The sequence below is a fragment of the Abramis brama genome, assembly GCF_963993115.1.
Source record: "Abramis brama genome assembly, chromosome: 3".
Classification (NCBI taxonomy): Eukaryota; Metazoa; Chordata; class Actinopteri; order Cypriniformes; family Leuciscidae; genus Abramis; species Abramis brama.
The window spans coordinates 37,067,819-37,092,500 of NC_139965.1; the positions used below are offsets into that span (position 1 = coordinate 37,067,819).

The window sequence follows — 24,682 nt, forward strand, 5'->3', positions numbered from 1 at the left end:
TAATAACCCTAAGTTTGGTGGCTCACCAGGCTGGGAGAGAGGAGAGAAAATGGCTTTCAATTTCACGCACATTTTCTTTGCGACTAATGAGCACCTTAAATATGGCGCCTGACTTCAGGGTAGCTTGTGAAGGCTGACATTTTCACACACAGCAGCACCTTGTCACCACACATGATGTCCCCTCTACCTGGCTCCTGACGTCTTTGAGTATGTGCGTGCGCATGCTGAATGCTCTCTGACAGATCTGACGAGGAACATATTCGGTAGCTAAACAGAGTAAACCATTTTTGAGAAAGTGTCCCACCATTATGAGATATTTCTTATACATGCCCCTACTTCCACTGATCTGTTAAGAAAGGTTCTTTCACACACATACACAAACACCAAGCCAGGAATCAGCACATACAGTGTGTCATTTACATTTTCTTTCAGTGCAGAATTTTGTAGTCAAACTCTAAATGCGAATCTGTTGTCATCCTGGATGAGGCCCAAACAAAATTGTCCCTGCAAAATGGGAACCTGAGCTAATTACAACAGTGAAAATGGTGAAAAAGAGACAGTTAATGCCAAAGCAATTATCTGCTACATTCCTTTGTAGATAGGGAATGGCGCATCGCTCTTCACACTGCCTGATGCTTCCCTAGTTAAACCATATTAGGAGACGTTGTGAGCCGATGTGTCACCAGGCAGGGAATTAGATGAGAGGAGTGATGGGATAGATCTGCCAAAAATATATGACACCACTAAAGTCTGCCGCATCAGAGATAAACACTTAATGTTTGTGAGACCAACAGCAAAGGTCTATGCACGCACACACCCACACACCCGCACACACACACACACACACACACACACACACACACACCTGGCTGATTTTAATATGCTCATGCCTGTCAGAGGTCCGGTGGTCTACCCTTACCGCCACACAAACATATTTTCACACACTTGTCGACTGCTATTTAACTGACAGCAGTTCTCTTTAATCTGCTCATTTCTTATCCCCCGGCGCCCGACAGACTTGTGAGCCATGACACATCAAGTTATTGCAAAAAACCAAAACAATTTCAATTTAATGCTGCAGTAGAAAAAAGGTTATATGAAGTCATATAATGAGTGCTTCATTGTCAACAACAACAAAAAAAGAAACAGCACAGAATGCATAACAGTGCCTGTGCTGTTAACATGCCAATATTTTACACATAAGATTTCCATTCACTGGCAGCTGTCAGTTACTTCAGTAAATTAACTGCCAAAACGTAGCAGAACTGTCAATTGGAGGTAAGGTAACCATGGTTACCTTTCATATCCCCAAAAATGATGAAGCTGCAATGTGATTTTATGGAGGAATAATTAGACAGAACAACAAAATAAAAGATACAAATCAAAAAGGCATTCTACAATATGAAACAACAACCAAGAGTGTTTATAAATAAAAGGTTACATTGTGGAATTCCTCCTTACATTATAAAGTAGCATCTTTTTATACAACCATTTAAGTGAAATGATGGAACAAGTACTGTCTTGTACAAGAAGTTTAACCCTTTGAGCACGAGGTGGAAATAAAATGTGATTTTTTTCTTCTCATTTTCATATCTTCTGATTAAATAACATATTTATAAAACTATTGTGCAAAACAATTTCATTAATGTCTTCATATATTGTGCACCAGTAGATAGTCATACTCATCTTAAATTAAAAAATATAAAATGATGCATAATTTAGACAGAAATTAGTTTATGTATTTATGTACACATTTTTACACAGACCTGAATTCATAAAGGCCCCTGATTTGAGCAAACTAAAAAACTGCTATTTTGGATTCACATATTTATGCACTGCAACCTGTATAAGAGGTGATATATCAGATGACGTAACTTTTAATGGGTAGACAAAATACCCTCGAATTTTCCCACTCAAATACATATCAACTTGATTTCCAATCTCTAATTTATCTTTTCCCACTCAAATACATATCACCTTGATTTCCAATCTCTAATTTATCTCTTTATATATATATATATATATATATATATATATATATATATATATATATATATATATATATATATGTTTACTTTTGGAGGGGGATTGTAAATATAGAAGTATTTAGGCGTACTCAGAGGGTTAAATTTTTTCTGCTGACACCAGCATACTTAGGTCACGTAAAAAAAAAAAAAAAAAAAAAAAGCAGAAGAGAGAGAAAGAGAGAGAAAGAAAAGCCCAGATTTAGTTATCAAATATTGAACTAAACCATTTCATTAATGCATGCAACTTACTGCATCTCAAGGATGCCCAAAAAAAAAGAAAAAAAAAAAAAAAAAAAAAAGAAATAATCAATTTACACAACTTTCAAATACATACAACTTCATTTTAAGTCTTTTTTTATTTGCCTTCATATTTTACCAGTGACCTCTTCACTCAGCACTGCACAGTAAGAAAATTATCAATTGTCATAATTTTCTCTGTTTTCCATTGTGAACTAAAAATGCAGAAAATGTATGTCTCTAGGGCCAAATGAGTGTTCCCCAGAGGAAAACTCCAAATGATGTGCCAAAACTAAACAGCAGTTTTTTGGCATCTATGTGCAGTTAGTTCTTCGTTAATTACTTGTAGTTCTTTAATATTTTCCTTTTCCTTAAGAAATGTTAGTCAGAAGGCTTGAAAAAAAGGACAGGAGATAAAGAGATGAGAGACAGAGTTTTTGTCCTTGGCCATCGCTAAGGTTTCTCAAGTTCACTAACATACATAAGATGGTCCTCAGGGGATTTACCATGGGTCTTACTCAGATGGAGCTTGACAGCGTGCTTGCTGGCAAAAGTCCGGTTACACAGTTTACACTGATATGAGGTGCCATTTGCCTCCTCATCTGGGGAAGGGGAGGGGGAAAGCGAATGAGGACTGGGGTTGGGGATCGAATGGGCCAAAGAATGCACTTGGGCTGAAAGCAGTTTCTCAGAGAGCCCCTTGGTGTGGCGTGAGATCTGGCTAATAAGATGCTCTCCAGACAACTTAGCCAGGTCCCTGAGCCGGAAGCCCAGATGTGATTCAAGATGGCTGACATAGGTAGAGGGGGAACGGATTTGTGATGCACAGTCACTGCAGAAGAAGACAGGGTGGCCAGAGTCTAGATTTTTCAAGAACTTTGTGCCACCTGTCCGCCTCAGCTGGTATTTGACGTTGGCCAGCCAGTGACTGATGGTGGTCATCGAGAGGCCAGTAAAGCGAGAAATATGCATGCGCTCCTGTGGACTGAGGTCCGACATAATGTACTTGCCATCACCTGTTTGCCGCAAACTGGAGGCAAACTGTGCCTGAAGGATAAGTAGATGCTGAGGATTCCAGTTGGACTGCCGGCCCTTTCGTTTCTGAGCGGGAGAGATCTCCTCTGACTCCTCTGGAGTCGATCCATCTATATCCGAGCGCTCTGAAAGACTCGTTGGTGTTGAGGATTTAGACGCATGGCTCTCTGTTAGGTTGCGCAGCATATCAGAGATGTCGGAAAGGGCATTTTCTCGCAGAGGTGAGTTGGACATGAAGGAAACCACAGCAGATGAGGCTTTGGCCATGGTGATAGTTGATGATGGTGAAATTGAGGTGGGAGTGGAGGTGGAGGAGGACAGGGCAGCAGATCCCAAGGAGTTGCTCTTATCGTTCTTGCCTTTGGTCAGATCAATAGGCTGGTCATTGTTGATGTGGTAGAAATAGCGGTCTAGATGCTCATTGGTTTTTTTGGTCTGAGATGGAGTGGAGGCAGCTACAGCTGCCTTCTCTGCCAGGCTGTTGCTCATCTTAAAGAGCATGCTCATGGGATCAAGAGATGGCAGGGCAGGTTTGGCAGCTTTGCCTAGGTGAACATTCATGACAGACTGAAGCGCACTTAAAGGGTTGACAAATGGCTGCTCTGGAGGATGGTCGGTTATAATAGCAGTGCTGCTGCATAAGGTAGACACAGGGGTTTTGACAACATGGTCAGTGCCATTCTCCAAAGACTCTTTTGTGAGAGCATCACCATTTGAATCTTTGTGAGTATTTCCGCCCCCATTAGTCTCAGGGGTTTTGGCTCCTCTCCTTTCCTTGGGGGACTCCCCTCTGGCAGATTCCCCTGCATCGCTACTGCAAGGAGAAGGTGTGGTTCGTCTAAGTGGGGAGGACCTGGCTCCAGGATCCCTCATTTTCTCCTCTACTTTGGCCACTTTTTCTGTGACTTTTTTGACTAGCTCCTCCATGGCATGGAAGTTGTTTTTGGGCAAAGGGGATGTTTGGCAACTAGGTGGAGAAATAAGAGGTTGGCTTTTGGTAGGAGACAGAATCTCTTCTCCAGAAAACATATACTTCAGAGGCGAACTTTTCCCTGAGTTGCGCAGGGACAGTTTCATAATGTTTGGAAGCTGGTAGGCTGCGTGAATACTGGGGTAGCCTCCCCAGCTGGGTGTGCCATTCTGTGCTTTGTTGATGGCAGATGTTACTGTATTCTCAAGAGACTTCAATATGTCAAACCCCCCCTTAGGGCTTTCTTCAAGATCTTCCTCAGTCAAATATGGATATTTGGATGAAACTTCAAACTTCTCGTCGGTTTCGCTTTCTGTTGCCTTCTTATCTTTGCTATTATTTGTCTCCTTGGTACACTCCACTTCCTTCTCCTCTTTTTTAATCTCCATGGGTGTGATGGCAGGGGAGATACTAGGGGGAGGAGGTGCAGGTGGTGGTGGAGAAAATGCGGTGGCAGCCAGTGGCACTGACTGTACCTTTTCTTCATTGGTAGGTATGGTGTTAGGAGCCGTTATGGACATTGACTCCATGATAGGTTTGCCTTTCTTGATGGCAGAGTTAGTGACCTTGATGAAGTGTCCTGTGACCATCATATGGGCCGTCAGCTCCTGCAGTGTGTCATGCGAGCTTCCACACTCCATGCATTTCAGGATCTGGGATTTCCGTGACTCAAACTGCCACGCATAACTAGCACCGTTCTGGTGTCCATACCGATTGTTGGGTGTGATGTAGGGATTGGGGGTCTTTTGCAGAAGGTCATTGGTGTCAGATAAAGAAGGCTTGGGGGTGCCGCCATTGGAATCTGGTGAGCTGGGGAGTTCTAGCTCAATAGGGGCTCTTTTACGAGCTGAGGAGATAATCTTGGCTGCCACAGGAGTTACAGGTTCCTTAAGAGGCACTTTCTGGTAGTGTTTCGTCTTGATCATGTGAACACTAAGGTCCTGCAGTGACTCAAAGGAATGTCCACAGTACATGCACTTAAGAACTTTCTGGGCATCCTCTTTTCCTTCCATCTCCAGGAGGGAACGCTTGCGAGGCTTTGACCAGCGCTTGGTACCTTCACTGTCTGTCTCATGGTTGTCATCCCGGTAGTGGCCCGTCTCGTTCATGTGCACCGTGAGCTCGACCAGAGTATCATAGGCGGCACTGCAGTCTTTGCACCGGAACTTACTTGCACCAGTGAAGATGGAGCCATACAGTTTGGTGCTCTGCCGATAAAGCTGCACAGTACTGAAAAGGTTTGGCTCAGAGGCTGGGTGCATCAGTCTACTCTGGTTCTGTGAAACATTCTGCAAGGTCTTTGCAATGGCTGTCTGGTGCCAGTCGTAACCACCACTACCACAGCTACTGCTGCTGCTACTACTGCTGCTGCTACTACTGTGGCTACGTGGGGGCTTTTCTGCTGGTTGCTGAGACACATTCAAGTTCAGCGATGACCAGTAAGAGTTGGTCAGGAAACTAGTGTAGATAGCTTTCATCTGCTCCAGGCTGTCTGGCCCTAATTGTGCCACCTCCTCACTGATTGGTGTGGCCGTTGTCGTCATCATCATTGATGAAGTTGAAGAAAGAGAGGTGAGGGGCTCCTTGGCTGAGATATCTTCTTCGTTCTTCACTGAGGCACTCTCAAAGTCTGACATGCGGTCACTGGATTCACTCAGGTGTGACTCGCTGTCCATCTCATGGCTGGAGAAATCGGCTGGTGGAGAGTCATGAAAGCCTGGCCTGTCTTTAAGGAGTAAGTCTTTGTCCTGGCACACATACTTCATGGCAGGTTCCTCCTCCAAAGCCGAATCCTCTCCTTCAACATCCTCATCGAGTAAGGCACCCTCCTTTAGCTCCTCTGGCACATATGCTACAGGTAAAAAAAGAGATAAAAGAAACAAAAAGAAAAGATGTTATCACATTGTCCAAATGAAGATTTAACACACTGCATTCCTACAATGCCTTGTATGGTGGATAGACAGCTGATAAAATGGCAAGCATCAGTGTGTTTTCTCCAGTAGTGAAAAACAGTCGGTCAGAATTTTTTATATTATAAAGTGTTGCAGTAATTCTTTCTCTGCTTTCCAATTGCATTACATTGCCACATGAAATGAAGTTATGTTTCTCTTTTCCTTTCTGAAAAGAAAGTGCAGCAAAAATAAAGAGACGTTAAAAGAACGGAAAAAATTACTCTTCAAACCGAAGTTGCCACCTTATTCTTCTCAAGGGGCAACAGCTTGAAATTAAAACTAAATTTGAAATTAATGAAGCACATTCTGGAGGTGGCATTCGTTTCTAAAGTAATAAATTACTTGTATCAACCTCAGAGACAGCAGTTCCTGTCTGTCAATTAATATGTCTTACGCTTCTTCAGCAGCACATAATGCATTCCCAAACAGACACACTCACCATTTAAATTAAGAAAGCATTCTCACTCATTACACAGCAAAGGGTTGCCTGCTTGTAAATAAAAATGATTGTATGTACAATGTTTCCTACATAAAAATCCCTGCTTTTGAAGTTGAAAGTTATTATTTACAGTTTAGCCTGGAGAACGCAAATGCTCAAGAAAAACATGGTCATGTTTTGTGCAGTCTGAGAAATAAGAAACTAAAATATATTCATTTTAATTTCCAGTGCAAGTGATGCAGAATGAAAGGCAGAAAAAGAGAACGAGACACAGAGAGAAATGCAATGCATTGAAATAATTCCAAGAATTCCTAACTGTGTCAGTTTATCACGCTTTTGACCAGGTATGTAAACAATGGAGAGAGAGGACACTCCATTGGACACACTGGTTTTCTGTGAACACATTCAATCATGTCTAAATACCACAAAAGTCAAACTAGTCATGCTAAAACTTCAACACACAGCATTTAGATTTAATTCTAAATACAATATGTAAATTTGTATACAAGGAAAATTCAAGGGTTTCCTCAACAAAGACTGCATATAATTAGAATTTCATGAATCATCCCCTTAAAAACATAATCTTTTTAGGCTAGTAAAGAGATTTAATTTAAGCTTAACAAGAAAACACTGCTGCGATGCAGCTATGATGGTTGTGTAACAACAACAAAAAAGTAAAAAGAATGCCATAAACATGAGGACAGTCATTTTGTAGCCCTTGGCAGAATGATGTCAAGGGACTGGCAAAAAACCCTTTTTTAGTTTGTAGTTGTAATATGCGTACCTCATGGCTTCAGGCATTCTGTGCTGTTGCAATAACCCTTAACAGGACTAAATTGTTTTTTATAATGTAGTCATATTATTATTATTATTATTATTTTTTTTTTAGTATAATTATCATTTTTAATTAAAAGAAAACATCTAAACTGATAAATCCAAAAACTATGTAATAGGATTTAAACCATAGATTTCAAATGGTCAGCTATTTAATTTTCTGAATATTACTAATTTCTCTCTCTCTCTCTCTCTCTGTGTGTGTGTGTGTCTGTGTGTGTGTGTGAGAGAATGTTTGAATCTGACAATATTAAGAAACTAAACAAGTAGTTTCAACAAAACTTTATTCCAAGTAGGCAGAAGAACATTCAATAGTGATTTTTTACAGCATTATTATTAGGATCCATCTTCTCACACACATCACAGTCAGTCTGTGAAATCGAATCACCCCCTACACAAATCACAACCAACTGTGATCGTGCAGCACACACAAACTCACATGCACACGCTTACACACAGCCATCTGTTCTGAATCAGCCAAAACGACAGCTGTTTAAGAGAACAATGCCTTCGTTCAGGAAGCAGGAGAAGCTGAGCTTTACATCAAGGCCAAATAGCAAGGTAAAACCCCAATTCCTTCAAATACATACAATTTAAACCTCCTCTCAATGATTACAACACACATGCGCACACACACACACACACACACACACACACACGCACACACACACGCACACAAAGGTGGAGATTTTAGCATGAAAGCTATTTTAGCTCCCACTAAACCACTATATGTAAAATGTAAGGTCAACCTTGAACTTAATTACACAAAATGATTAGCTGGTAATTAAAGTTAAAAAGGAGGGTGAGTGTGCCAATGGGTAGAGAGAGAGAGAAAGAGAGAGAGAGAGAGAGAGAGAGAGAGAGAGAGAGTTTGCTCATCACTTCAAGTACAAGCAAACCTGTCTCACTGTAACCTTGACCTGAACTTGACTATATGTAGAGCACAGAGTGAGTATTGCCAGTGAGTAGGTGTACGCCCTACAGCAAATCTGAGAAGTGTGTCTGTTTGTAATGTGTTTTTTTTCAAAATTCATTATTCCGACACCAAACACAGAATTAGCACTGCTTGACATCACAACAATCAGCCGTAAGCCCCAAGGTAACATGAGCGGGATGGAGAAAGACGAGAAGAAAGCAGAGGCAGGGGCTAACGAGAGAGAGACCCAACAATCTGTGACACACATCCCGAGTGTTGGTGCATGTCCTGGCTGTATTCCAGGTTTCCAAGCCCCCAGTGTACCTACAAGTCTGTGTGATCTGGCTGGGAACAATATTGAGATTTCATCCCTGGACCTTCAGAAGCCAGTGCTCTGGTTCAGGCCTACTCACACCACACAGGTGCAGTTTTAATTAGAAAACAGGATGCTTGGATCCAAGAGTGGTAAGGTGGGGGTAAAATCAGAATGACCTCCCAATGATTTGGCATCAGATTGGAAAAAGAGCTTGATCTAATTTACACTCAGACATCCAGGGAGATGACCAGCAGAGAATGCTGTTTTCTAAGGCAGTGGAGAGCGTAACCTTGCACATTTAAAGGGCCGTCTGGGTCTGGACTATTAGAGCACATACTGTCTTTAAAAAAATCAGAGTAAGTGGAAAACCTTAATACATATAACAGTGATAAAGCTAATCCGCAAGCCCTTTTATCAAAGGAACAAGATTAAATGTTAACTATGCAAATATGACTCTTTTCCACAACCATGTGTGACTAAATTGTTTGATTACAAGAACTAAGGTGCACTTTTTTAATTAAAATAAAATGTCTACTGTCAACCAGAAGTAAAAGTCAAATGTATTGAATGTGACAAAAGCTCTTTACTCTGTCCACTAGGATCTAGGAACTAATGTGAGTTTTCCCATCTATATGGCCAGTATAATGTGAATATAAGACACCACTAATGTATGAGTTTTTAAATATTTTTTGAAATAAGTCAGTAAATCAGTAATCAGTAACAATGTAAAATATTTTACATTTTTTGTCCTATTTTAATATATTTTACATTAAATTTTGAGCAGCCATTACTCCAGTCTTCAGGGTCATATGATCCATCAGAAATCATTCTTATATGCTAAATTGCTGCTCAAGAAACATATTCTATTATTATCAATGTTGAAAACAGTTGTGCTGTTTAATATTTGTGGAAACTTTTTTACAAGTAAAAAAACAATGTAGCCTAAATGTAAATGGTTGATAGTCTTTACTGTCACTGCTGACTAATTTAATGCATCCTTGTTGAATGAAAGCATGAAAAAAAAAAAAAAAAAAAAACTTTTGCTTTTGGTGCGTTTCATCCTATATACATAATAATGTAGAACCATACATGCATGTGAACCAAGTTAACACCCCTCAAGCTGCTGCCATTTGTTCTTGTTTGGAATTGAACCTCATTTATACCAGACAGAAGTTGAAGTCGGCAGCCCGGTCCAATACTTCTGGGTGTGCGGATGAGCTGGAGAGAGTGAAAGAGTAAGTAGTTGGTAATTAAAGCTGCTATATATAGCCCCTAAAGCCCACATTTATAATGGGAGGTATCTCTCTCTAATATGCCACTATCTGCAATGTGATATCATTAGGAGGAAAATGGTTTGTAGCCTTAAGCAGACAGGCTGTCTGTGTGCGGCTGGAGAATATGAGATAGCACCAATCCACTTCTCTTCTCCTCTTTCCTCTCGTCCTCCACCCTCGCTCCTTTCCTCACCTCCCCTCCATCTCTCCTCGGCTATCCTGACCCGTGTTAATGAAGTTAATTGAATCTGAGATCAATAATGCTTAATTATTGCAATTTGACATGCACAGACAAATTGGTGGGGAGGCCAGACGTGTACGCATGCATGTGTACGCTAGAGGAGATGTAAGTGTGTGTGTCCAGCACCAGGGTGGGCGAGAGGGCACGGCTGGACAGCAGAGGAAGAGAGAGAAGGATGGACGAAGCAGACAGGCGTGCCATCGATTCCAGAGAGACGCCCCATCGACCAGTCCTACTGAGTGATGGAGGCCCTGCTCCAAGGCTAGCTGGAGAAAGAGAAAGCTCACTGAGACCACTTTCGCCAGCCTGGCCTGCCCTGCCCACAAACGGTACATTGAGATGGATTGGATGGACAGAGGAGCGTAACAGAGAGAAAACCAGAAAGAAAATGGCAGACACAGATAAGAGGGTTCTACCTATGGAATCACTGGTGTTTTGTTTATAGAACGCATGGCTGTTACTAAGTGATGGTTACCATGGCTATATCTGTAACAAGTTTTGTTTCCCTGCATTGTCTCTGCAACCAGATGAACCAGAGGTATTTTAATTTATGGAAACATTAAAGGAATATTCTGGATTATTTACAACTTAAATGTTTATGGACAACATCTGTGACTTTAATTGCAATGTTGATAGCTGCATATTTTAAATGTTTATTTGTGATGCTGCACACTTGCCTGCTAGGCTTATACTGCCAGTGCATTGCTGTAAACACATTTTGTGTTTATTGAAATTATTGACTGCAGTAACTGACAGCATGCCACAGATGCAGTAGCCTACATGGACATTAAACTATGAAGAATATTCCCAAAATATTCCTTAAAGCCAATTTTACAACCTCATTTCCAAGTGAAACAAAAAATAGAGTAGGATTTTAGCTATAAAAACTGATTGGATTGTAAAAAACATTCTATTACAAACTGTAATGCGGACAGACTGAATGATAGTTTGTTAAATATGAATGACAACAGAAAAAAGACGAGCTAAATTATTAAAGATTAACGTTAATTTTTTTTTTTTTTTAAATAACGTACCATGAATTATTCCCAATTAGATCAGGAACATGCATTAAGAAATTAAATTCAAGTTCATTTTGATTATTTCATGCTCAATTTAAGAACGAATCATAGCTACAGCGAAATCAAAAACCTTGAAAAAATGTTAACAATGAATCACAGGCACTTAAAACCTTTAAAAAAAAACCTTATCTTTTGTTATAATAATGTGGAAATATGAGGTGGTGGAAGAGTGTGAGAGAGAGCGAGAGAAAGAGGTGTGGATTAAAGAAAAGAAACAGGGCTGGAGGTGCATCGGCGCTGGCAGAACTGAGAGAGAGAGCTGGTAAACACAGACGCTAGCACGGCTAATCGCCCGCTCATGCCACTCAGCGGGAGAGCCCCTGACAGTGTGTGTATGTGTGTGTATGTTTACACACCCCCGCTCTCCCCCCCCTGCATGTGCACAGCAACCGGTAACCACGCTGGAGAACAGAACTTCCCCCTGCTGCCATAGCACCTCCACTGGAGTTAACACTCCTACACGGCATCAAGATTCGACAGCCTCGAACACACACGTGAGCGCTCAGTCATACAAATGATCCTGTGTGCAACACAATATCGTACAAACAAAAAGTTGATTTATATTCAGAAACGGGCTCGGTGCTGATGCAGGCATTTAGAAACCCCTGGCTAAGGAAACGTAGAGGGTATTAAAGAAATGTTAATAGTCTTTAACCTCTGATGAGTGTGTTTTAGCACTGATTATTACAATAACTGCTCAACTGAAATATGCTTTATTCATTGACTTCAGTGATGTATACGTTTGTGTTGACAAAATCGCTCTGGAGCTGCATCACCTCCAATAAAAACCTTTCATGTGCTTTTCTGGATATATCTCTTTAGAAATTTGAACTAAGAGGTTAAAACAGCACAGCATGGACATTCTCAGGAGTAAAAACACGCTCCACCTCTTCCAAAAAGATATTAGTTACTAATGAACACTAACGTCCGCCCTGAATGTCTCCTACGATTCTGGCTAATGCTTCTTCTGAAGGTTTGCCCACAGTTGCTCCTTTAAGAAAGCTCACATCATAAGACAATCATTTCCATGTCCTCTACTTAAAAGACAAATAACAAATTAGAAACAGGCAAATAATTTTCTAAGCAGTGACAGAATGATAAATAATAATTATATATATATATATATATATATATATATATATATATATATATATATATATATATATATATAGGGAAAGATGCTGAATTTATTGCTCACCTGTGCAGATAAGATTAGATAACAATGAGGATATAATCTCTTTTATTTTCATATGTGTGTATACACACATAAATATTCTTTACTGATTTTATTTATTTTTTTGGACTGGTTGAATATATTGTAAACATGGGCCCAGATATGAACTCTAGTTAGTTAATGTAACCTAATGTACAAATTTGTATTCAGTCATATTAAATAAATTAAAATATATATATTTTAGATGTTACTACATGAATCACATTTTTTAGGTTACCTGACATTTTTTATTTATTTTATTTTTTTATAGTTTTATAGTTTGGGTTCGATAATATTTTTTAATGTTTTTAAAAGTCTCTTATGCTCACCAAGACTCCATTTAAAAAAAATATTATTTTGAAATATTGGTAACACTTTACAATAAGGTTCATTAATTAACATTAGTTAACTACCTTAGTTAACATGAACTAAGAATGAACAATACTTTTATTAATTTTTATTAATTTAAACATTTATTAATCTTAGTTAATATGAATTTTTAACATTTACTAATACATAATTAAAATCAAAGGTTGTATTTGTTAACATTAGTTAATGCACTGAACTAACATGAACAATGAACAGCTGTATTTTTATTAACTAACATTAACAAAGATTAATAAATACTGTAACAAATGTATTGCTCATTGTTAATTCATGTAAGTTAATACATTAACTAATGAACATTATTGTAAAGTGTTACCGAAATATTATTTAAAATAACTTTTATTTTATTATATTTAAAATGTAATTTACTCCTGTGGTGCAAAGCTGATTTTTCAGCATCATTACTCCAGTCTTCAGTGTCACATGATCCTTTAGCATTCATCCTAATATGCTGATTTGGTGCTCAGGAAACATTTCCTATTATTATCAAAGTTGAAAACATTTGTGCTGCTTAATATTTTTGTGAATAACATGACGTGTAACACCGTGTTTACACCGGACGCGAGCGGCACGACACGACATAATCCATTATAATCAGTGATGTTGTCTACACTGGATGCGACATGACACGGCAAATCCCCTTTTATGTCACGTCCAGAGTAGACAACCTTTAGCTGTTGCGGAGCGACAACGGTTGCGTCCCGCGTAGACAATGTGTAACTAACTCCATCAGGTCTGTGATCTATATTTCAGGATGTCACACTGGAAATTAGTGGTTTCTAAGGCTGTTCTCTGAACGATGAGTAAACGTTCTTGAGGACAGACAGAAATCTGTGACTGCATCAGGTGTTTCCTGTACGGTAAAGATGCTGAATTTACTGCTCACCTGTGCAGATAAGATTAGATAACAATGAGGAAAAACGTGTACATTTGTCCATATCTCTTTTATTTTCATATGTGTGTATACACACATACATATTCTTTACTGATTTTTTTTTTTTTTTTTGGACTGGTTGAATATATTGTAAACATGGGCCCAGATATGAACTCTAGTTAGTTAATAATCAGTCAAATGTGTGTGTGGCTCTGTTGTCTGAAGCAGCCCTCAAACAGACACCACAAACAATTATAAAGCAGGAGGAAGATGATCTCCAGCAAATGATCCACCCGCCTGCCTTTGTTATTCAGATGAGCTCCACTTGGAGAAGTCACATTCCTAAAGCACGGGGCAACCGGAGGTCAGACACATCTACACAAACACTAGGAACTCCCAAGAGGCCGAAAGAGAGCCGGAGAGAGGGAGGGGCGATTGTCTTTGAATGAGTTTACATGTGTGTCTTACTGAGAATCTCTCGGTTTTTGTCGATGACTTGTGTTGTTCCTCTTCCTCTTTCAGTAATCCCTCCCATAATGTGTCTTTCCCTCCCTCTCTCTCTCTCGCTCTGTCCCACTCAGAATCACAGGAGTGTGTCAGTCTCCCATTAGAGAGGGTTGCTGGGTAATGGGAGAGAACAGATCTGCCTTGCTGTGATCCCCAGGGCCTCACTCGGCTTGACTACCACACACACACACTCACAAAACACATATTAACACCACAATATAAACATGGTTATGTGTCTGCAGGAAGAAAAAAAAAAAAAAAGAAGAAAAAAAAAAAAAAAAAAAAAAAAACATGCATAGAAAACAAAATGTGACAAAAAAGACGAATATGGAATTTTAAAAATCGACTAGGCTGTGGGTCTCTGAATGACTAGTTAGCTTATCGGTCTGAAAAGGATGGTTCATCCAAAAATGAAAATTCTTTACATTCAAAATTTACATTCTTTCTTCTGTGGAACACAACAGAAAATATTTAGATAAATGTCTCAATGTTTTTTTTTTTTTAGTCTATACAAAAGAAGTCAGTGGAAACCAAAACAGTTTGATATTCTTCAAAAGTCATGCAGGTTTGAGCGTGAGTAAATGATAACATCATTTTTGGATGAACTATCCCTTTAAGAAACATGTTGTTAGAGGGCATTTACATAATACAAGTTCTTGCATTTGTAATAGTTAGACTACTTTTAATTTAACATGCAATGACGGGACTCTCAACGCAAAACGGCCTAAAGACGTCCGTCTGAATGTGTAACTGTAGCGGTGCTGCTTTAATGTGTCATGTTCCTAGCATGCTAATTAAAGCACCGGTGGGTGCTAAAAACATCAAAATAAAAATATCCAAATACCTAAGAAAAAAAAACCTCGACCTCACTTACGGACAAGTCATCCAACAAGCGACAATCGTGACCCATCCCTCCCGCAAACACACAAAGACAGAAAATAGACAAGATCTCTGATTTGAAACGAAAAAAGTCACTGTGTCTCTCCAACGTACACAAGCCCTGAACTTGGCAGATGCGTTAGGCAGCAAAATAATAGGCATTTTCCAACCCATAATGCAGAGTGTTAGCCAGTGGCAGTCCACTGATTTAGGTACTACGTCGAGACGTCAATCTGAAGGCCTTGGAAGAGAGAGAGAGAGAGAGCGAGAAGGAGGGGGATGTAGATACACAGAGAGTGGGCCTGCAAAGCAAAGATGAGCGAGATAGAGAGAGCGAGATGCTCCTAATGGGAGACATGCAGTCATCTAGTCGCTGACTCTCTCCATTCAGCGTGTCACTGGGTATCCATTACCTGCCACTCTCCTCTGATCTCTTTGGACAGCTCTGATCAAAAGATGTCATTTGACCTACTCGCCCGCTCGTGCTGGCCCGCCGGGGTACGTGGCCCGCGAGTGCGGGGCTGCCTCGCCCGTAAATAAAACGACATCATCGCTTCAGCGTCCCGTCATGTTCTCGGGCCGATTATGATAATAGTGGATCTGTCAGCACGTAAACGGACAGGGCAGCCACGGCGCTAATGCGCAGGATATAGCCTCTCTGCCTCCGCCGCCTTAGTTCCTGCTTTGCTCTTTATTGGGTCGACTTTTCCCCCTCTCTCTCCTGCTCCTCTCATTGGATGGCACCCGAGAAGCAAGCCCTGCTCGTTGAGGATGTCAGGGTTAATCTGTTAGCATCAAGCTGGGGCCGCGGAGGCAAACAGAAAGAGATTTGCCTTATTCTGATTTGGAGGGAGACAGGGCAGAGGGTGTAGATGAGCTGGGGAGGGGACTGATTGTCTATGATATTGCTCGTGCCGCGTTTCGAGAGGTCCTGCTCGGGCTGCGGGCAAACATGGAAACAGACACATAATCTAAACAAAACCAGACGTAGAAACAACACGTCGGCGCACGAGCACATCATAGAAGATGAAGAAAATTACACACAATGCCGCAAGAGGAGACGCACACAAAACGCTTGGGCTCGGTGGAGGCAGGACGGTAAAAGGCAGGCGAACGTGCAGGGTTTTAGAGGCGAGAAAAACGGCGCACAATAAAGCGAGAAAACAACACTGCTCGGAGGCAATTTAGACTGCAAAACACAAACCATTAAGTTTGTGCATTATCTTTTAATTTAATCTGGAATGATTTATAATCCATCACGCAAGGCTTCAACCATATCCAATTATTCTCTGTGCCTTGATTGACAACAAAGGTGATTTATTAAGCTAATAAAAAGTGATGTGCACCCAGCCCCCCTCCTTCCCCCCTCGACACCCCCCACCCCCCTGTGAAAATAGCCAGTGAGAGAGACACACTCTGCTTACAGGGGTGTAGCGGTTCACTGCCGCCCTTGGCCAAGGGGCTGGGGTCACGTTTGTCGTTCTGGAGGTGTAGTTAGAAAGTAGATCTGAGATCAGAACATTGCAATAAACATGGTTTTTCTAATGACTTCATTTTATCTATATTCCAAGATATACACTAGTGTAGTACCCCTATCGATGCATGACAGGAAATTAACAGTAGCCTGATTCTTGTGAAGTGCTATTAACATACTATTTGTTTATCTCGAATGACCAGAAAATTACATAAATGCATATTCAGAGGGAGAGAAAGATGCTCTCTGGGTTTTGGCAGAGAAAAATGACATTATGTCTTGGATTCGTTCATTTTGGGTATGTATGTGTCATCTTGTCGCAGCTGCTAAGGGCTAATGTTCTGCTTTGGATATTATTTCTGATTATTAATGAAAAGCAGAGGACAAGAATGATGGTTTTCTTCAGGACGCTCGTAAATAATATTAAAACTGTGCCAACAACAGGGCCGGCCACCTAACGAGCCTTTAACCCTGTGAGTCGCATATGCCTTGTGTTAATTTTAGACCTATAGAGCTATGAGGTCACATTCACACAGCTGTGTGTGGAAGTAGAGCAAAGAACCCATACAACACACTTTACCTCTTTTTACTGAAAATAAAAGATGTGGCTTTAGGGTACGGAATAGTTTGTGTGCAGATTCCTTCAACTGTACAGTATATTGTCACGTGAACTGTCGATCGCACGTGCGTGTGTGTGTGTGTGCATGCACGTGTTCTGAATGGCTCATAAACCACAGGAGGACACATTAATGTCCACAATGTTCAGCCTGCCCTGGTAAACACACAACCCCCTCAACTAATGATGCAATAAGAAAACAAGCCATCACAGCCCCTCCGCAGAGAGACACACACACATACACACACCCGCTGTAGCCGACAACAGATTTAAGATCTTAATATCACATACTTAATAAGGGTGGGGAAATATGTTGGTGGTCTACCAAAGAAGTATTTACTTTCTTTTCCACAAAATTCTCAGAAATCTCTGGGAATAGCCAGAGGACGACAACAACAGAAACACAACGATAAGATACTGAAAGGTAAAGAGTCACTGAATGGACGACTTATAATGTTGTAAATGGCACATTTTCCTTAGCATGTGTGAAAGTGAGGCTTGAAACTGGCTTCTTTTGTCCAGATAAGCAGACACGGCTCTGGCAGTACATTCTCTCAGCTCATAAAACTGGGGCCCAGGGCAGAGGACCCTGTTCACTCTCTTTACAGGCTTCCACTGTTAACGAGAGAGCGGCTCTCGTTATAACTGTCCCGGCACAGCCGCGGACCTTTGCTTTGTGACGTTTAAAAATGTTGCCTGGCTACACTAGGTCACTGTGATGCTATAGAGCCATTATTTCACTATCTTTATCTCCTGCCCTTCTCTCTCTTATATTTGTGTCAATTATATATATATATATATATATATATATATATATATATATATATATATATATATATATATATATATGTATGTACTATACACGTACAGAACTAGAGAAAAATCTATATTATATACGTATAGAAGAAAGTTGGGTGGAAACTCGCTTGTGTGCTACGTGCCGAAATGAAACACAATAGGATGTAAACAGGATGTGCAATTAAGACACCACCAATCCAGACAGTTGGGCTGCTGCATAACACACACGCACACACACACACACACACACACACACACACACACACACACACACACACACACACACACACACACACACACACACACACACACACACACAGAGAGAGAGAGAGAACATGCAGAACAAAATACAGAACAAGTCATTTTAAATAGTGATATCTAAATCATCAAACTGAACAAGCAGGTTCTATCAGTCTCGTCCTGTTCTGTATAATTATGTATGTTTTTCCTTAAAGCAGAAAATGATTGCATGCTTTTAAAGGGTAATAAAAAATATTATGGAATTTCTCTCTCTGTATATCACTTTTAAATCAAAGAAAAAAAAAAAACTGTACAGCTGTATTCCATAATAAAAGCGGATTTCACTGAATAAAATATAAGGATAATTTGTAATATTAATTTATATGTATTTTATATAAAATATAGTAAAAAAAACAAAAAAAAAACAGCCACCACCACTAAACACAACATTAATAATAATAATTATTATTTTAAATATTTGTAGTTTTAAAAAAAAAAATACAATAAACTCTGGGATCTGTTTTAGTGATAAGAAACCAAAGTGCTGCATATCAATCAATTTGCAGAACTGTTCGATGAGTGTGTCAGATTGCATCCTGCATATTTTCCTGCTTAATTTGATATTTCAAAACCTGAGCTCTTATTTGGAATAAAACTTTGATTATTATGTTTGTCTTTCTATGATTTATTGCATGACTGAAATTAAAATGCAACTCTAGATCTTTTAAAATGGCATTCACTCTAAAAGGGCATTCATTTACTTTGATATTGCATTACAGACAAGTTATTCCTAAAATCACAGTGAATGATGGATAGCTAGTACTCTATAGCCATCAACACCTCTTAGTGGGGGCCGCACTCTGATTGGTCGAGTGCCGCAGGGCCCTCTCCTCCCCTCCCCATTGAGTCCTAGGGGCCGCAGGGCCACTGATCTGGGCTGGGAACTGATAGAGTATCCATTTCAAAGGCCTGGCCTGTTCCACGGCTCCAAAAGGGGGGGGGGGGGGATGAAATATAGCAGGAAGAGGGACGCCACATTTAATTATCTCATTATCACACAACGACAAACGAACACAAATGAAACAGGCCAAAGAGTGATCCCAGAAACGCAGAGCGTTAAAACCGCCCCTATGTCTACGTATGAGTGTGTGTGTGAGAAAGTGCGTCAAACCTCAAAGAACTAAAGGCTCGTATTTAGATGTTTAGATGTACGAGCTCCTTTAAACTGCCATTTAAACACACAGACACACACACACCACACACACACCCTCAGGGCTTATGCTTGGGAAGATCATTAACCTCTCCATACCCAATTAAAGTGAGAGTCTGTGTGAGCGAGTGTGTGTAAGAGTAAACGTTTGCTTCCATATGTGTATGTGAAATATTGCATCTTTACCTCAGTGTGATTAATTTACAAAACATTAACATCAAGAACACACAGTGAATAAAATGCGCGCACACACACACACACACACACAAGCTAATCAGTGTGTCTGTTGTGAATGCAGTAAGGATGAGGAAGAGTTACCACCTAGCATTGTGTTTGCAGGATGGAACTCCACAGGGGAGCACAGAAAACCGAGCCACGGCCATGAACCTCACAATAACACCACAATACAATCAATACGACACACACACTCTGCACACAACTCACGGCTACAAACAAAAAACACGTTTCTTGCAATAACCTGCAGCTCACATGCTGCTGCACACTACGAATGGCTACGAAGAATCACAGTGTCGCCTTATGAAATGCAATAATAAATTAAGTGAATACTGCAAATGTATGGTCGTGGTCTCCAGAAATAATCTGAGGCACTAGTAAGAGTTAAGACACACACACACAACACACTTCCCTTGCCTACTGAGAGGATAAGGAACTCTAAATGTCACAGATGTTCTGAAACACCTGCTTTGGAAACCCGAACTTACTCAAAAACAAAAAACAATGACAATGAGAATCGAGACTGCCCTGCTCAAGGCCAGTATTAAGGATTAAGAGGACTTCAGTCATTTTTATTCATTTTAGTTTAGCCATTTTATAATGTATATGACTGCAAAGGGACGACAGGAAGCGCAGGCTCAGGATATGACGCATGCTGGAATCGAACTGGAGTTGCTTGCATATGAATGTCTCAGCTTGATATGTCACAGCATGTGTGCTAACTGCTTGTCTTTTGATGTTTGGATTAATTGCATTTATTTATTATTATTTTAAATTTAGTTTTGCTGTAATAATCCAATGGTCGAGATCATATAATGTATCATTATCACAATAACTTTCCAAATATGTCACCGCTTTTCACTCCAGTGGAATAAATCACTCCCTTCTTCCTGAACAAATCTTTGTGTGAGTATGTGTGTGTATCAGGGAAGATAAAAAAAGACTCTAAAGTTTGCCAATTTTTGCTTGATACCATCTTCTCCCTAGTCTCATGGTTTTTTCCACTACCACTTCTACTCTCTCCTTTCTTGCAGCACCTCCAAACAATAAATAAAGCATGTGTGTGTGTGTGTGTGTGTGTGTGTGTGTGTGTGTGTGTGTGAGCGCGGGCTCTGTTGATAATCCTCCAGAGCTGCAGCTTATCTGCATTGTAGAGAGGTGCGAGGCAGACAGTCCCTATCGCAGGTATTAATGTAGCGCAGTTCCCTGTGTCACGATGGAGAGATAAGCAAACACACAGAAGTCCCAAACACTCCACACACACACACACACACAAAACATAGCCAGATTACAGATTGTTTCCCCCCTTAGCCTACAACAGAAACACAACTAAACTGAGAGCAGCTTTAATACTGAATCCAAAACATAAAACACACGTAATAATAATAGTGCATATATATATATATATATATATATATATATATATATAATTTTTGCAGGAATAATGTGTTAGGATGTTGAAAGAGTGGTTTGGGAGTGTGTGTGGACACAATGGGACAGCTGTATGTCCAGACCTCCTACCCAACTGTTACACTCATGTGCAGCATGTATGCAATTCAATTACACAGCCAAAAATTCATTTGATTCAATCAAAGCCTTCGTTTTGCATCCACACACACACACACACACACACACACAAAAACCTCTTGCTCAGATGTGCATATGTGTACTTAACACGTTACGGTAAAGATACGCAGTCAAGATGGCCAGCGTCATAACATTTGTGGTTTTACACGCACAGCTGGGAGCGCAGAGACGTACTCTCTGGCACACAAACTTTTCCCCCACTGAATTCCAGGGTTGGGTGACTGGATCGAGCCAGAGGAATTCATAAACAGTGAGGGCCTTATCAGCCGGGAGAGGGACATCCTCTCAAGCGCACAGCAGGAGTGATGTGGACCGTGTCATCAAAAAGCGCCACAGACAGCCGCAGGAGAGGGGAGGAGTAAATTGCACTCATTAATTTAGTTTTCTTTTCTTTTTTAAATAACATATTTTTATAAGAAATATGTTAAATAACACTACAGGATAAAATATGCTTGTAGAAATATGTCACACGCACAAGAATAAACATGTAGAAACTAAAAATAAAGTTATAAATAAATAATACATTATATATTCTAGTTTAATACTACTAATAATGCTAAAACTATTTTTCTTAATTTAAAAACAAAACAAAAATGTAGCATAATAACATAAGAAGAAGAAACATTGCATTCAGAATAATTAATATTAAATTTAAACCCACTTTTGGAGACAGAATTTTTTTAGCAATCCAGTTGTACATAGCTAACCACGCTGGGGCCATTTTAACATTTGGTTTCAGAGGCATTTGTTTTTAACGTTAACGGGCCCCTGTCAAATTAGGTCTATGTATTGGAGCGGACAAAATTTGCATCAGCAATCAGTCGTGAGAGTTGTAATGTTTGACTTCAGTGCGTAACTAGCAGCTATAGGGACTGACCCAGGACCAGGTCAATATATAACCTCACAGCGACTCAATAAATCACTTAAACCCATGTTTGACACAAGTGCAACTGCGAAGAGAGATTACGCTGATAAGCCATTTAGCTACACATTTACTGAAGCCAGTGACTGAACTTACGATTGATTATGTACCAAGAGCAGAGCAGGGATGCTAGGAAAGCATTTTAAACATTTAGAAGTGCCCTAACATAAACTAGCACACAAATTACATTCGTCCCAAAAAAAAGAGGTGTTATTAATAAAAAATATTTTATCATGGAACGAGTAACTTAGTAACTACTCTGAATAGTATATGCACCACAATATTGTTATTTTTACAGGAAATCCAATGGGGAAAATAATTTATTTTAATAGCCTTGGGTTTTTGGATAATTAAGTGTAATTCAATACTTTACGCGTTAAAGGTGCTTCATCTAATTTGACCATTTTCTCTTTTTATTTTCTCCTTTAAGATTGACCCAACCATAATATTTTTCACAACAAATAAATGATAAGTCTCGCATCAGTGTTAAACAAAACTCATCAATTACTCAAACTCAAAAATCAATTACATACTGTTGCAACATGGACAACTAGTCTAAACCCTGTTTTGTGTCACATGTTCACAGCTCTTCTTCGTTTACATTTTTAGGCATGTCCAGCTCTGCATTTTCTCATTATGTTTTGTGTCAGTCTCATGTAAATAACATAGAATGCCCACCAAATGTCTCCGCAGTATAAACGGTACAGCCAAATATATAGCGGTTGACATCTTTTTATAATATCAAAGAAAATGCTCATCATATTAGTCTGCAGAGTAATAGTTTCATGTCAAACATATCAAACACTAATCAGATATAGGCTATAGCCTGAACAACGCCTTTTTTAGCAACCATCCTGTGAAAAAACAACTCTAATGCTCTCACAGACACTGAGTTAAGAGCCTTGACATTTCCATCTCTATAATTTTATCAGAAAGGTATGTTGAGGATGCGTGAGAGTAGTCGTGTCTATCTGAGGCATATTTGTGGTACGGGCCGGCGCAGTAAAGCTATTTTTTCTCCATTTACACAAAGGACAAACCATGTCAGTGTGACGTCTATGAGTGCGTTTTGCAGTGTTTTGACTGGACTCTTAGTCTGCACCTGTGTGAGAAGATTAGAGTGACTCTTTTATCTGATAATGACTAACCAAACACTACTTAAAACATACAGCACGGCACTGTCTCGTGTTTAAACTAGCATGCGGGAAAAGCACCATTTCAAGTATCATTCGAGAACACTTTGGCTTGGGAGGTGATCACATTGTTCTGACTCTTATCTGTGTACGTAGAGTGAAATGATGGAGAAATAGAGAGAGAGACAGACAGAGACAAAAAGACAGGCCCATGGGAGAGCTGCTGCTAGAGGCAACATGACCTCACATTACCTCAGAGACATGTAGGTGCAGGAGACACTGCTGTCTAACCAAGTGAACAGAGACACGGGCACAAACACTCCACACACCATGTTACTGCAAATTATTACATCGCTCTCCAGAATACTTGATTCTGATCTGTTAATGCAGGCACTCTGTGGTCAGATATTTTTGGATAATGACAGCTAAACTGTATGATTGGCCGTCTGACTCTTTATTATCCTATTAAAAAAACAGCAAATATTTACACACAATGTTTTGCCTGCTATCAAAACCAAATAAATGGCGTGGAAATAAGGCAAAAAAGGTCAAAGGCATAAAAGAGTGATAAAGGAGGAGAATAAAATGGTTAGAAATCTAGTCTAAAACACATTTGCCAAAAAAAAAAGTTTCATTAAAAAATGTCACCAAGAAACCACCAGGGGAAAAAGAACAACATTTTACTTACACCTTAAATACATATGAGCATTTACATCATATTACGATATATATATATAATATGATGTAAAAATGTCAAAATGTACCGTTATTACCAGTCGATAAAAAAAATAAAAAATAAAAACACCTCAAAGCTTGTTTTTACAAGTGTTGAGCATTGTAGGCAATCACTATCATATCTATTGAGCACGTGAACGAAATGGCCTATCAGAGGCGCTAGTCAGAATCCGCTTAACATCGATGAAAATGCATGAGGCGCACGTTTGCGAATCCTTTCATTATAACCAACAAAGTGTAAACACGATGTAAATAAGAGATTCATTGTACAATAAAGAACTTTTTTTATTATAACATGAGTTTGAGAGTGTGCAGAATTATGTGCTATAGAGATTGACAGTGATCATAAAGGGAGAGCTCTTCTCTTGATTTCTGTATATAACCCATTCACAATCTGAATACAAGTTAAGCTTTTAATGCTGCTAAGTACACTGCAAGGTTTTTGGATTGACAACTGTATTTAAAATGTGCGACTGAATCCAAAACTGTGATAATTGACAGTGATGATAACCAACGGACAAAACAAAATGGGACAAAAATATTTAAAGTACTT

General features: G+C 39.7%; 1 protein-coding gene across 3 annotated transcripts in view; it reads right to left on the reverse strand.

Moving 5' to 3' along the window:
- Nucleotides 1-1,040: 1,040 nt before the first annotated feature.
- tshz3b (teashirt zinc finger homeobox 3b) overlaps nt 1,041-24,682 on the reverse strand; it is a 36,555-nt gene continuing 12,913 nt past the window's right edge. For all 3 annotated transcript variants that reach the window (XM_084110263.1, XM_084110262.1, XM_084110264.1), the window contains one exon: nt 1,041-6,121. In XM_084110263.1, coding sequence (XP_083966389.1) covers nt 2,718-6,121 — 3,404 coding nt within the window. In that variant the 3' untranslated portion in view covers nt 1,041-2,717. The remainder of the gene's footprint in view (nt 6,122-24,682) is intronic.